We start from the raw sequence: 13,797 nt of genomic DNA on the forward strand, positions 1-13,797 counted from the left end.
CAGACACTATGTAACATGGTCATAGAAAAAACCTTATTGTGTAAATACCATACATAGCATAGACTATATATACACACCATTATAACCAGAAGAATCAGTTCTTTAAAATGATATAAAACTCAGTATGGTTATTTAAGTGTAATATAAACAAATCTATACAAAAATCCTTCAAAATCAACCTAAAAAAACTCTCAATTTTTATTTCATACATAAATACTTACATTTTTAACACATTTCTGTGCAATTTAGAGAAAAATATAGAGTATATGAAATGTTTGCAATTTTGTGAGCCATTTGTCAAGAAAATAATTTTCAATCCATCATCTTCTATTCAAAAGTTATGATCAATTTAGCAGAAGGTGTCATTTAGCAATTTAGAATGTTCGTGTAGCTCCTTTTTTTTACCTCACTTTTTACCAATGTCAGCATACACTATAAACCAATGAAAGTGTACTTTTATGAAAAAAAACCCTGCATATACACACACCATTATAACCAGGAGAATCAGTTCTTTAAAATTATATGAAACACAATGTTTTTCAAGTGTAATATAATAAATGTTTACAAAAAAACCTTCAAAATCAACCTAAAAAAATCTCTCGTTTTTTATTTAATTCATAAATACTTACATTTTTAACACATTTCTGTGCAATATAGAGAACAATATAGAACATATGAAATGTTTGCAATTTTGTGAGCCATTTGTCAAGATAATAATTTTGAATCTATCATCTTCTATTCAAAAGTTATGATCAATTTAGCAGGTGTCATTTAGCAATTTAGAATGTTCGTGTAGCTCCTTTTTCACCTCACTTTTTACCAATGTCAGCATACACTATAAACCAATGAAAGTGTACTTTTTTCTTAATTATTACTAAATTGTCAACATTCATATTTTTGAAAGACAGCAGATAAAATGTATTTGACAAAATAAGCACTCTAACAACAGTGTATAGTTCAAAAACATTAAAGATTTTTATTAGAATTATATACACTTCTCATTCTATAAATAATTTCAAAACAACAATACAATATAGTTCAGCACTACTGAAGAACATCACTCCATAAAACAAACTTTCAAATAATCCAATTCAACAATACAAGAAAAAGCAATTATTTGTTCAGGATAATCATTGAACAATTCAGTAAACAGTTTTGAGGCAACAGGATATCAAATCTCATCTACGCCATTTTGCCAAAAATTCACTACAAAATATTTAAGACAATGCACAATGGATAATTACCTCAAATTACCTCCTTCCAATGAACACTGAACTTTGACCTGTGAAGAGAAAGAGAAACAAAGAACATATACACAAACACAGGGGTTGAGAAAGGATGAGAGGGACTGACAGTAGAAGACAGAAGCCCTGTGTAGGTCTAACTGCAAAACTCATCTCCTTCGCTAGAATGCCAAGACTGAAAACAGTTTCGATTGCCAACTAAACAAAATCTTCTACCTTGGCACTCAGGAGCCATGCATGCAATCTTTGTTTTATTTTCTTTTTTGAATTTTTTGTAGCAAAGCCAGCAATTTCTTGATACTTGCTCTATCTGAGGAATGTGGGTGACGTAAAACGATGAGGAAGTGGTTGGAGCTACTGAAAGCTGAGATGGCAAAATTGAATCGACGAAAATGTCTGCAAGTTGGTGCGACAGATTTTCCCTAAAGTTTATCTGGCTGTAGCCTGCTGAACTAAACCCATAACGTGATGCTGGATTGGAATGATGCCAGTCCTGAAACAAAATGAAACTATTAACGACGGCTATGTCCACAAAATGGAAGAAAAGTGTTTTCCACCACTTTTGAGTTTTCTGAAGCAGACTGTATGTGTTTAACATTTGATCAGATCTGTCAACACCTCCCATGTGTTTATTGTAGTCCTTTACTACAGCTGGTTGACGGACTACTTTTCTGTCCCACGTGGCACCATTCTTTACCATCCTAGAAACCTCTGATGAATCATTAGCATTGTGGAAATTAGAGAGGCATGTAACTGCTCGCGTGTCCTTCCACTGAACAACTAAGACATCAGGTAACGCAACTTCCTAAGACGATCAAGATTATTTTCTGTGGCAGGATCTACAACATGGAGGGCTGCCATCAATTCCTTGAAACGGTCACGGGACATGAATAACTTGGCCCATGAACTCTGAAGAGATTTGGTTCCCCAATATCTGTGAATGCTGTGCAGGGACGTGAAACCCATGTAAATAAGGAGCCCAAGAAACCGGTAGAATTCATCCGGGGTCACTTCTTCCCATGCCCCATGATGGTTCGCATAAGACGGCCTATTCAGTACAAGCTCCCACCCCTTAGAGTTTGTAAACTGGCAAATCTCGGCACGTGAAAAACAACTTGAAGTCTATTTCACGCAAGGTACTTGTGGCTGACCGTACAGCCCTATGCACACTTTCCAGATCTATGCCTACTGGACGAGAGGGATTAAATGGTATGGGCTTTGGTGCTTCTGTGTCTACATCAGCATAGGAAGGAAAGGATACAGAGTCAGGAAAGCGTTTCCGCTTCCTACCTGACATGGGACAAGAAAGACTAACCAAACCCATAAAAGAAAGCAAACATTAGTAAAAATCATAATCTCAGTTTGTACTCTTTTGTTAATTTTAACTTTTTGTTGGCAGCCCTGATTGTGTGTGTGGATGCAAATGCTGACATTTATTGTCAGCATATATGTACACACACACATTTACAAATACACACTATTGGAATACATGCATTTACCGATAGGAGGTTGTTTGTTGATCCCTCTGCTCATCTTGCTCCTCTTCATCCTCTTCTTCCCCTTCATCCAAGAGCTCCATGTCCATGAAGTCCTCCTCTTCAATGGTCATGCCTTCATGATCTTCATCGCTGTCATGTTCAGCAATAAGTCTAAGCTCGTCAGGGCCTAGCCGCCGTCTCCTCTTCAGAGACTCAATAAGGCATGAATATTGAGCCTTGTCTCCATCCATCTCAGAATAATAAAAGAAAGAGATTACAGTGAATAAAGGTGGTGACAGTGATGTTATTTAAAAAAAAATTACATATATGTAGAATTCAATCACAAATACTCTATATGTTTTTGCCAGAGAAGCTAATGTCCACAGGCTCATGTTTAGAAGTAAACTCAAGTACACTGAACCAATACATATGACAAAAGTTTCTCAAATCTGGCACATGGTTTACACATAAAACAATAATTATCTAAGAGGAGCAATAAATACAAGACAAAACTTGATTCTATGGTTATATTTAAAATGTTGTAAAGAGTCACAGACTGAAATGTTATGCACCTGTATGCTTTCAAAAAAAGCTTTCAAAAAAAGTTTTATACCATATTTTAGTCCCTTTCAAATATATCTTGCAATACATTAGAAAATTATGCAACTCTGACAGAAATATTTTATAGATAAAACTATATTTCACTGATACAAGTAAGAATTACCACAGAAAAAAATATATTATGGTAAAAAAAGAAGTTATAAATTGCCCAGACTGACATGTTATCTACTTATATGCACCTATATGGTAGCATAGCATACTTTAGTCTCTCAAATAAATGCAGCAATTTTTTAGAAAATGATGCAAATTTGACAGAAATATTTTATAGATAAAATAATATTTCTCTTTCACCTTTATGCTTTCTGCCTCAGCTTACTTTAGCCACTCATGCTAAATGCATGCAATGCAAAATGTAATGCTATTATGAGCAAAGCTAAGGTGATTTCTAAGCAGACTTTAGACAGTATTGAAGTAAAACAAGTAAGCTATAACTGATTTCAAGATTACATGCATAAAATCTAACTTTGGCAGCCTTTTCAAACCACATGGCTGCAGGGTGCAACAAACAGCCCGGTAGCTTAGCTTAGCTTAGGTTCACTACTAATCACTTATTTGTGTAAAACTGCTGCATACTTTACAAACTACTAAACAAACGAGACTAAAAGGGTATCTGATAAACTCTCCACACGTATTTATTTCCATCTAGATGGACATAAAAAACATTACAATCGATTCAGAAAGGAGAGCAGAGCACCTGACTGACTAAACTTAGAACGCAACTCTCAAACTCACAAAGCGTAAACACTAATAATATTACAATTTTACCATTAAAGCTAAGTTTTCTGAGTAGAAATGAAAGGTATTAACACTAATAAACAGTTTTAAAATAAATCTTACCTTATTTCACTGACAGAATTTCTCTTTCTGTGTTGTTATCCAGTCGACTGTCTCAGCAGCGCTCCGTGTGAGGGCGGGGCAAATGAAAAAAATAAATTCTCCACCTTCTCATTAAATATGCAAACCAGCCACGACACAAACCGCTTGACCAATGATATTGCCTTTTAGCCTGGGTTGTCAGCTACCTGGGGCAGTTTTCAGATTTACAATCAGTGATTGGACGGCGGAGATACAAGGCTTTAAGCCATCGAAATTATTGTTTCGAAATTTGAATGGGCCGGCTCTAAAGGGTTAAACAAATTAGCATAACAAATATGGAACAAAGAGAAAACCGATAGGAAGATGGAAGAATACTTTCTCATAGCATTGTTTTCATAAAACACCAACAAAACACATTATCATTATATACTACAAAAAACACATCAAAATGCTGATGCTGATTGCACCACAGCCCCTAATCCTACCTAGGTTGCCAGCATTGTTTGGGTGATCCATCGTTTCCAAGGTGACTTGGTTCTAGCGGACATGGTGAGGGGGGAAAAAAAAATAGGCTCAGCTTGAAGACCACTTAAAAGTGCAAACATTTAAACAACCGTCTTCACACAAGCTTAACAAGGTAAAGCATCGGAAATTAATAAAAAGCCAACTTTGTGACAAGAGTTTAGGAGTACCCTTATTAGTGCAGACACTGGCCTTTCAGTGCCAACATCTGATTTAGGACAAATGCCAAGGTTTTGCCTTTTTGAAAGTCTGAACCATCTGACATGACTGTGGTGTGTAGTGTGATGTTCCCAATAAATAGTTACATTGTACATAGTCAATGGTAGAACACGAGGAGACTCATAAGGAAGGTACACGTTCTGCTCACCTCTTGGTAACAGTACAGTAGATTATATAATAACAGATTTAGACCCTTTCTCTCTGTGTATTTACTGTTAAACCTCTAACCCCTCTGTCTAATCACAGCCAAATTACTGTGTTCATCAAAAAGACAGAAACTAACCCCACCACACACACATGGCCCAGTAAGCTGTACATCATCCCCAAATCATACAGATGGGCCGAGAACAGCGCAGTAACTTTCTAGACACTGCGTACATTCACAGTAAAGAAGGAGTGAATCAGGCAGTCCAAAATATTAATCAGATCTTTAAAAATACAGCAGATAAAGCTCAATTAAAAATTAAATCTACATCAAAACCTACATTTACAAAAGATGACAGTTGGTTCGACAAAGACTGTCAAATTTTAAGAAAAGAACTCCGTAAAATATCAAACCAAAAACCACAGAGATCCAAACAACAGTAACATACAACTTCTTTACTGTGAAACCCAGTATAAACATACACTCAGAACCAAAAAAGCTCAGTACACCCAAAAACAACTAACAATCATAGAGCAATCAAGTAAGTTAGAGAAACTGGAATGGGCTATTAAAGACCACCAGAATCCTCTAGATCCTCCTTCCCTGAAATCTGGATTCAAAGTCTCATAACACCAATCTACAAAAGTGGAGATAAATTCAACCCTAATAATTAGAGGCAGAAGTTATTCTAAAGTATAATTAATTCCTGAGTAAAAGTTGAATTAGATTTCTACCAAATTACCACACAACAGATTACATTTACACCCTACACACTAGGGCTGGACGATTTTGCCAAAAAAAAAAAAAATTATTACGATTTAGATTTTTTTGTTCTTGTATTATGCAATTGAATAATAATAAATTTTTTTTTTTTACATTTTCATTTAAAAGACTGCAGAAGTGCAAAAATAGTAACAGCACCACCGATAATTATCCTTTCAAGGAACTCAAACTTTATAACAATAACTGTATAACAATAATTAACAATAATTAAAACAAAATAGAAATCTTAATTAGCTATATCAGGGTATCTGCAGGTATTGGGAAATTAAATTTAAGACTTTTTAATACCACTCTGAGACAAAAATTAAGACCACTGTCGCAGTAACAAAGCAGCAAAAAGCCCACATCAACATTATGTTTACAGACTTTATTGTAAGCATGCGAGGGCTGTATTTTCTGTTTAACCAATATTTAATTATTTAAACTTAAATGAACAGTTTTGTATAACCAAAACCATTTATACTTATATTTTGTATAAACCAAAATCGTCTGTACACTGAAAACAGGGTCTCAATTTTCTCTAATTTTTCAAATACATACACTATATTGCCAAAAGTATTCACTTCAAGCACCTAGGCATGCAGACTGCTTTTACAAACATTTGTGAAAGAATGGGTCGCTCTCAGGAGCTCAGTGAATTCCAGCGTGGTACCGTGATAGGATGCCACCTGTGCAACAAGTCCAGTCATGAAATTTCCTCACTACTAAATATTCCACAGTCAACTGTCAGTGGTATAACAAAGTGGGATTGGGAACGACAGCAACTCGGGCCCCGAAGTGGTAGACCACGTAAAGTTACAGAGTGGGGTCGCCAAGTGCTGAGGTGACTGCATAAAAGTCTCGAACGCTCTGCTGTATAACTTGTAGCCAAACTGGGCTTACATTTCAAGCTTAAAAAAAACAATTAGAAACACAAAAATAATTAAATTGCAGCATTTAGGGCAAGTTTGCATTTTAAAAAAACACGTTCTCTGACTTCACTCGATTTCTCCGCTCGGGAATAATCTGTCCTGTTACATGTTAGCATAATTAAACAAGTTTATTTCTTAATTATTTGTCATTATACTAAGAGCACTGCTTATTTTTTGCATGTTCTATCTGTAGCTCTGTTACGGCTCTGTGTGTGTGTGTGTGTGTGTGTGTGTGTGTGTGTGTCTCTCGCTCGCTCTTTATTATGACTGCTTAATTCCCTCTACTGATGTGAAGCTGAATGGGTGGATTACAGTCGATAAGAACTGCGCAAAATAAAAAAATACACATAGCGGCTCCCAGAGGCACGACTCGGTTCCTTTCGTTCATTTGAAAGAGCCGTTCAATAGAATCGGATCGTTCGCGAACGACTCATCACTAAAAGTCACCCACTGTCTCTTCGGACGGGTCATACATGAAAACAGACGCAGTCACACACACTAGCTGTTGGTCGCGAACGAGCTCTTTGAGCCAACTATTTTTTACGTGAACAATGGGAGCCGACTGCCGTCCAAGAGCCGTTACTTTCTTTATTTCCTTTTGTAACTTAAAACAAGGCAGAATGTTAGGGTGATCTTCTCTGTGGCACGGGCAGGCACTCCACAGGCAGAAGTGGTAAAATTGAAGAGCCGTTTTGGGGCAGAAAGATCCGGCTCTTCTCGGTGAGCTGAGCCCATGGCTGAGCCAAATGGCTCACCAAAAAGAGCCGGAATTCGCATCACTCTTACACACAGGCGCAAGCAAGGCACAGGCGGAGCAGTTTTCCTTTTAGGCTCTGCGACTTTTTTATTTCTCTAATAAGCGAACTATTCGGTCAGATAGCTATTTGTAGTGAAATAAATACTGTTACGATTTCAAGCATTTTCAAGCACTTTACCCAAAATTCCAGCACTTTTCAAACCTGGAAAATACGACATTAAAATTCAAGCATTTTCAAGGATTTCCAGCACCCGTACAAACCGTTATTAAATTACACTTCCCCATGCCAGCAGTGGCGTTTAGCAAGTAAGGAGCGTAAGGTTACCTCAAATTAGCGCCCCTCAGAACCATTAAGACTGCTGTTGGTTCCGCTTAGTTCAGTCCGCCGTTTAAACAGGTAAACTATTTGCATACGAAATCTGGAAATTACGAGATACAATCCGTGAAAATAAAACCTAAATTATATTTACACTCTGTGGCATTTTTAAGACCAGTGGCAGATGAATTTAAGACTTTTTAAGACAAATTAAGGCCTTTTTTTAAGATAAACGAATTTAAGACTTTTTAAGGATCCGCGGACACCCTGTATACCCTTTTTTGGAATAACTCACAAACAACTCACTTTAAATAATGTGCAGCATAACCTCCTTACATTAAGAAAAGTGCAAAACCATATAAGTTCTTTACAGGTTTCTTAAAAGGAACACGAGCCTGTTTACTGTTTCCACCACTGAAGTGAGTCTGTATCAGTATCTACACTGGGGGGGACATCAAGTAATCACTCAGCTTTGATTTTGTCCTCTTGTGACTGGGGGGTGGATGGAGGTCTTAAGATCTGCTTCTAACAATATAGACTACAATTCCCATGCTCCCACGGACTGTCACGTGACTATCACATGTCCCCGGTCAGCCAATCCTGATTGCACTCATCAGCTCTGGAGTTTTGATTCATTTCAGCTGTGTTCAATTCAGTCAATCTTAATTAAACTCTTCTGTTCGTGTGTCTTGTTTTGCCGATCGTGTTTGCGCTCCTTATTACTGAATCAAACCGTTACTGTGTATGACACTTATTGTCTTCCATTTACTGTTTTAGTTTTCACTGATTTTGTACACTGTTTTTGCCTTTTTGATATTAAACTTTCCTTGATATATATATTCCGCGAGCGTATGCTCAGTTTCTGCCTCGTGACATGTTGGCATTTTTATTAAAATATAAAGTATGTAAACAATCGTGATTGTCACATTTCTAACATCGGGTGAAAACGTTCATTCGAATTAACCGAATTAATCATAAAAATCGCCCAGCCCTACTACACACCCTGATCGAAAAATATGTAGCTCAAAATAATTCTAAAATATTTGCATGTTTTATTGATTGCTTTTGATTCAATTTAGTATCAAGGATTGTTTTATAAAATGTTGGAAAGTGGTATAGGGGGTAAAACATATGATCTTATTAAATCTATGTACACAGAAAACCAGTGCGGAATAAGAATTGGCAGTAAGAGAACACATCGCATCTCTCAGGAGCGTGGAGTGAGACGGCTGCTGTTTAAGTCCAACTCTATTTAACATCTATATTAATGAATTGGCCTCCATATTAGAGCACTCAGCCACGCCCGGTCTCACTCTACACAACTCGGAGATTAAACTCCTGCTGTATGCAGATGATCTGGTCCTGCTGTCTCCCAGTGCTCAGGGTCTTCAGCACAAACTGGACCTGCTGCAGCAGTACTGTCAGACCTGGGCCCTGACAGTCAACTTCAAAAAGACCAAAATTATTACCTTCCAGAAAAGACCCAGATCTCAGGGAGCCAAACACACTTTTAAATTAGGAAATCATGAAATTGAGCACACTAAAGATTATACTTACCTCGGACTAAAAATTAGTTCAACAGGAAACTTTAACCCAGCAGTAAATGAACTGAGAGAAAAAGATTGCAGGGCCTTCTATGCCATAAAATGACAAACATTCTTGAAAATTTGAATCTGGTTCAAAATTTTTGAATCAATAATTGAAGCGATTGCTCTATATGGCAGTGAAGTATGGGGCTTACACACCATCAATTCCACAATTGGGACAAATATCCATTAGAGACCCTGCACACAGAGTTATGTAAAACCATCCTAAAGGTGCATAGACACCACGAACAATGCATGCAGGGCAGAATTTGGTAGATTTTCTCTTATTATAAACATACAAAAAAGAGCAATCAATTTCTGGAACCATCTAAAAGAGAGCGACCCCCAAACTTATCATTACAAAGTCCTGAAACACCAAGAGCTGAGCAAAGATACAAGTCCCCTCATCCAACTGGCCCTGAGTCACTGCACCGATACACCACCTACACACAACTAAAACACACTAACACAATAAAGACTCAGGAACAGGAGAAATCTGCAAATCCAATTAGAATAAACCAAATTACACAAAAAGAATTAAATATCTGAATTATTGGGAAACTGAAACTAAAGTTCAAAGTAAAATGCAGTGTTATTTGGACCTAAACAGACACTACAGTGCAGCACATTATCTGAGCACAGTATCCGACCCTAAATTAAGAAACACCCTGACGAGGTACAGACTGAGCGCAAACAATCTGGCCGTGGAGACGGAGCGACACACCCGATCCTGGCTGCCCCGGGAGGAGAGGCTGTGCCAGCACTGCACTCTCAGTACAGTAGAGACGGAGCTGCACTTCCTCACCCAATGCACCAAATACCACAAAGTCCGGGCCCAATTCTTCCCCAAATTTAACATCATCCTCCCTAACTTCAACTCCTTCCCAGACCCCGACAACCTGCCCCACCTACTGGGGGAGCACAGAGAGAGCTGCACACTAGCAGCACTCTATACACACACCTGCCACCAGGTGAGGGACAGTGGGTGACCATGTCTCGCGCACACACACACACAAACACAATCTAATTTTTTATGACTACTTCATACTACTTTAACTGTAAATGTTATAATTTTATTGTTATTATTTGCACTGTTTATATTATTATTTTTGCACCTGTAACTGTTTTGTATATATTGGTTCTTTCTTATTGTTATTTTTCTTTTTCTGTAACTGAGCTTTGGCAATACGAATGTCCTTATTTGTCATGCCAATAAAGCATCTTTTGAGTTTGAGTTTAGTTAGTACTGTGATATTTTTCATCAAGTCTTTGTTTTTTTCCTTTTTAGCCAATCCAGTTATAATCAATTAGTGCTCAACACCCACCCTACCCTCGAATGAGAAGGGCCGAGGCCGTCACACACCCCCTTAAACATGCTCACAGCCGCCAATCACTTCTTTTCACCTGACGGGGACGGGGTCTGTGAACTGCCATCTGTGATCAGCCACCCCCCTTACAGCTGGCTTAACTGGTCAGCAGAGGCTGCACTTGCACCAGCGGCGAGGAAGTGTTTCAGCTCCAGACACCAAGCCAATTGTGTGTCTGTGTAGATGCCCAGCCGGCTGATAGCAGAGCTAAGATTTGAATTCAAGAACTCAAGATTTGGAACTCAAGACAAATGGGCTAGCGTGTTTAATCGCTGCACCACCCAAGGGCTTTTTACTGTTATTACTAAGTTAAACACAGTTATGTCAATATCAAGGTTTTTTAATAACTCAATATCACTCTTACCTTTCCTCATCTGTGCCTGCAAAAGCACTGGCATCCACACTGGCACTGCCCTCCTGTCCAAGATTGGCACCTGCCACTGAGCCAATGAGTCCAGACACTCCTCCTGTAGTCAGGCGTGGCAAAGAAAGTAGAGACTGGTGCTGGAACAGTAGTCGACCAGCATCTTCAAGCTGAGAGGCAGTCAGAGATGCCACCCCAGCATAAAGACCCCTTGCTGGAGGGAGTTGGGATGACTGGCCTACCTGTTGATGCAGTGTCAGGCCTACTCCACCAGAGTGGCCTGCAACTGGACCTCCAAGCTGAACGGTTTGAGAAGTGACTGGCTGAAAGTTGCTTTGGAGAGAAGAAGGTATACTAGGTACAGTATAGACTGTAGTTATTGAGGATTGTTGGGATGGCTGACTCACAATAGCCTGTTGCTGTTCTGGGGGCAAATGTGGTTGATTTTGCTGTGCCTGACCTACTGTGCTTACTTGTGTCAACATCATCTGTGGAGCTGGAACCTGGGGCCTTGGAGATATAACCTGTGGCGCAGCCACTGCAGGAGTCCCAAGTGGAAGCCCAGCTACTGAAGTTGCTCCAGACGTGACACTGTCCTGTACTGGTGGCATCTGATGAGACTGAACTGTAATTTGAATGCCCTGTGAAATATGGGCATAATCCACAGGCTGCAAGCTCTGGTTTCCAGACAGTTGCTGATTTATAGAGCAGTCATTTTTTTGACCTGCTTGGCCTTCTACTGTAGAGGAAATTTGCTGTTGGGGTCTGGTAGGGTGAGACTGTCCCTCAGTTCCCAGTAAACCTGGGACTGAAACAAATTGTGGGTTGTTAGGGGGAACTACAGTTGCTGGGACAACAGTGCAAATTACTGGATCCTGGGAATTTATGTGAATCTGAGGAGTGGTCTGGAAAAGACTGGAGTAAGTAGGCACCGCAGGCTGAGAATAAGTCTGCTGGACTGGCTGTGCTCCTTGATCCCCTCCTCCATTTATTGTGCTGCTAGAGGAACTTCCACTTGTGGTTTCACTATCGGACTGAATAATGGTCTCCACAGCTTGGTTGGGGGCTGCAGAATCTGTAAATGGAGCGGTAAAAGAACCCTCTTTCTCATAATACTCTGTGCACAGCCACCGTCCTTTCTTAAAGGGTTCTGTGCTGGAGTCCAGCTTCACCACTCTAAAACGCGATACTGTGGAAACCTGACTATGAGTACTGTTAGTTGTTGGAGGAGGCTGTGCACTTGTAGCTGTAACTTCTATCATATTACCTGTCTCAACCAGATTTCCTCCATTAGCAGATGTCACAACCACACATTCTGGATTTCCTGCTCCACTTGTAGAACTTGACACTGAGGATAACAGCTGGTTTAAAAGTCCAGTAGCTCCAATTTCCCCTTGGACTGAGGGAGCTCTTTGGGTCCTACCCTGTACAGCAGAACCACATTTAACAGGGCTACCGGCGGCTGTAACAACGTTGCCTACTGATTGAGAGCACACTAGCACTCCTTGAGCTGGTTGTGAAGCAGACAAAGAATGCATCCCCTGGTCCTTATGGAGTCCATGAAGCTGGTGGCTTAGATGAACAGTCCCATTCACCATATATTCTTGCTGAATGGTCTGCACATGATGCTTTACAGGCTCATTAGGAGATACAACTCCAGGAGTTTTGCCTCCATGAAGGCTATTCAGTGTTTCCTCCGAGGAGCTTCTTTCAGGAATTCCTGTGTCAGTGGCCCGTGACACAGACACATCAAGGATGTCAGAGGAGGACAGGTCCTCTGTATGCGACTCATCCATCTCGTCATAGCTCTCTGTATCATCTGCTATACTGTTGTTGGTGCTGGCACTAACGTGTGCTGGTAAAACACTGGTAATCTGGAAGCCACTTTTCTTTTTAATCTGCGTTCCAGAGCCTTGAAGAGATTGAGACTGTGTGTGTACGTTGAGGCTGTTCGGAGGATGATGCAGACCAGGAAATGATCCAGTAGATGATGTGTGTTGCATTAGCAATAATGACTGGTGGTCATCGGTAGTAATAGAATTACAGTTCATACTGGCGGAGTTTGACGAGGAAGACATGCCACTGCTTCCCGTGTTACTACCCCTACGGCTGGTAAAAACAGACGCATGCGCCATTTTTTTAATCCCAGGAGAATCCCCCGTTGATTCAGAGTGATGCATTTCATACGAATTAATCGGAACTTTACTAATTTGCAGAAGACATGTGCAACACTGCTTTATTTAAAGACTGAGCAAGTACACAAACTAGAGCCTAGGAATAACTTCGTTAGCAGCAAACTATCTAACAAACACTTCAACCCAATTTAAATATTTACAGACCAAACACACGGTGTCAGGTGGCCTAAAAGCCCAGTAAAAGCTACAATAAAATCAATCTGTGAGTAATAAAAACAAGAATGGTTTTGTAAAATTCAACAAACATCTAATAAAGTAGCTAGGAGTTAGACAGTCTACTGCGTTACATTCAGCTAGCTACAATGCTCGGCAGAGCTAGCCACTGCTGAAGAATTTGACAAGTCTTAGGTACAGCTACGTGAAAATCTGAAGCACTATTCAAAATCTACTTAAATCTTTCTAAACACATTTGTGTGTACTTATATAGACGAAGCATATTTACTTCTGAAAATAACATTTATCACAGCGCAGGT

At 39.4% G+C, this 13,797-nt stretch overlaps 2 protein-coding genes across 11 annotated transcripts in view; both read right to left on the reverse strand.

The window, feature by feature from the left end:
- Positions 1 to 13,739, reverse strand: part of LOC134316992 (TSC22 domain family protein 1-like) — a 92,157-nt gene extending 78,418 nt beyond the window's left edge. For all 10 annotated transcript variants that reach the window (XR_010013154.1, XR_010013153.1, XR_010013152.1 and 7 more), the window contains exon 1: positions 11,130 to 13,739. Coding sequence is in view for 7 of the 10 variants with exons in the window: in XM_062997610.1 (XP_062853680.1) it covers positions 11,130 to 13,309 (2,180 nt within the window). In the remaining 3 variants the exon portion in view is untranslated. The remainder of the gene's footprint in view (positions 1 to 11,129) is intronic.
- LOC134316994 (uncharacterized) lies at positions 966 to 4,251 on the reverse strand. Its single transcript, XM_062997614.1, has 3 exons — positions 4,181 to 4,251; positions 2,744 to 2,973; positions 966 to 1,282 (listed from the first exon to the last, which is right to left on the reverse strand). The coding sequence occupies exons 2-3, from the start codon at positions 2,971 to 2,973 to the stop codon at positions 1,246 to 1,248; spliced, it is 267 nt and encodes an 88-aa protein (XP_062853684.1). The 5' UTR covers positions 4,181 to 4,251; the 3' UTR covers positions 966 to 1,245.
- Positions 13,740 to 13,797: the final 58 nt, after the last annotated feature.

The sequence above is a fragment of the Trichomycterus rosablanca genome, chromosome 6 (assembly GCF_030014385.1).
Source record: "Trichomycterus rosablanca isolate fTriRos1 chromosome 6, fTriRos1.hap1, whole genome shotgun sequence".
NCBI classification, from domain to species: domain Eukaryota; kingdom Metazoa; phylum Chordata; class Actinopteri; order Siluriformes; family Trichomycteridae; genus Trichomycterus; species Trichomycterus rosablanca.

Excerpts from the sequence above, each read along its gene's own strand:
- LOC134316994 (XM_062997614.1), bottom strand. The coding sequence starts at position 2,973 with ATGGATGGAGACAAGGCTCAATATTCATGCCTTATTGAGTCTCTGAAG. Across the intron at positions 1,283-2,743 it reads CAACAAACAACCTCCTATCG|GTCAAAGTTCAGTGTTCATT; the intron begins GTAAATGCATGT and ends TTCTCTTCACAG.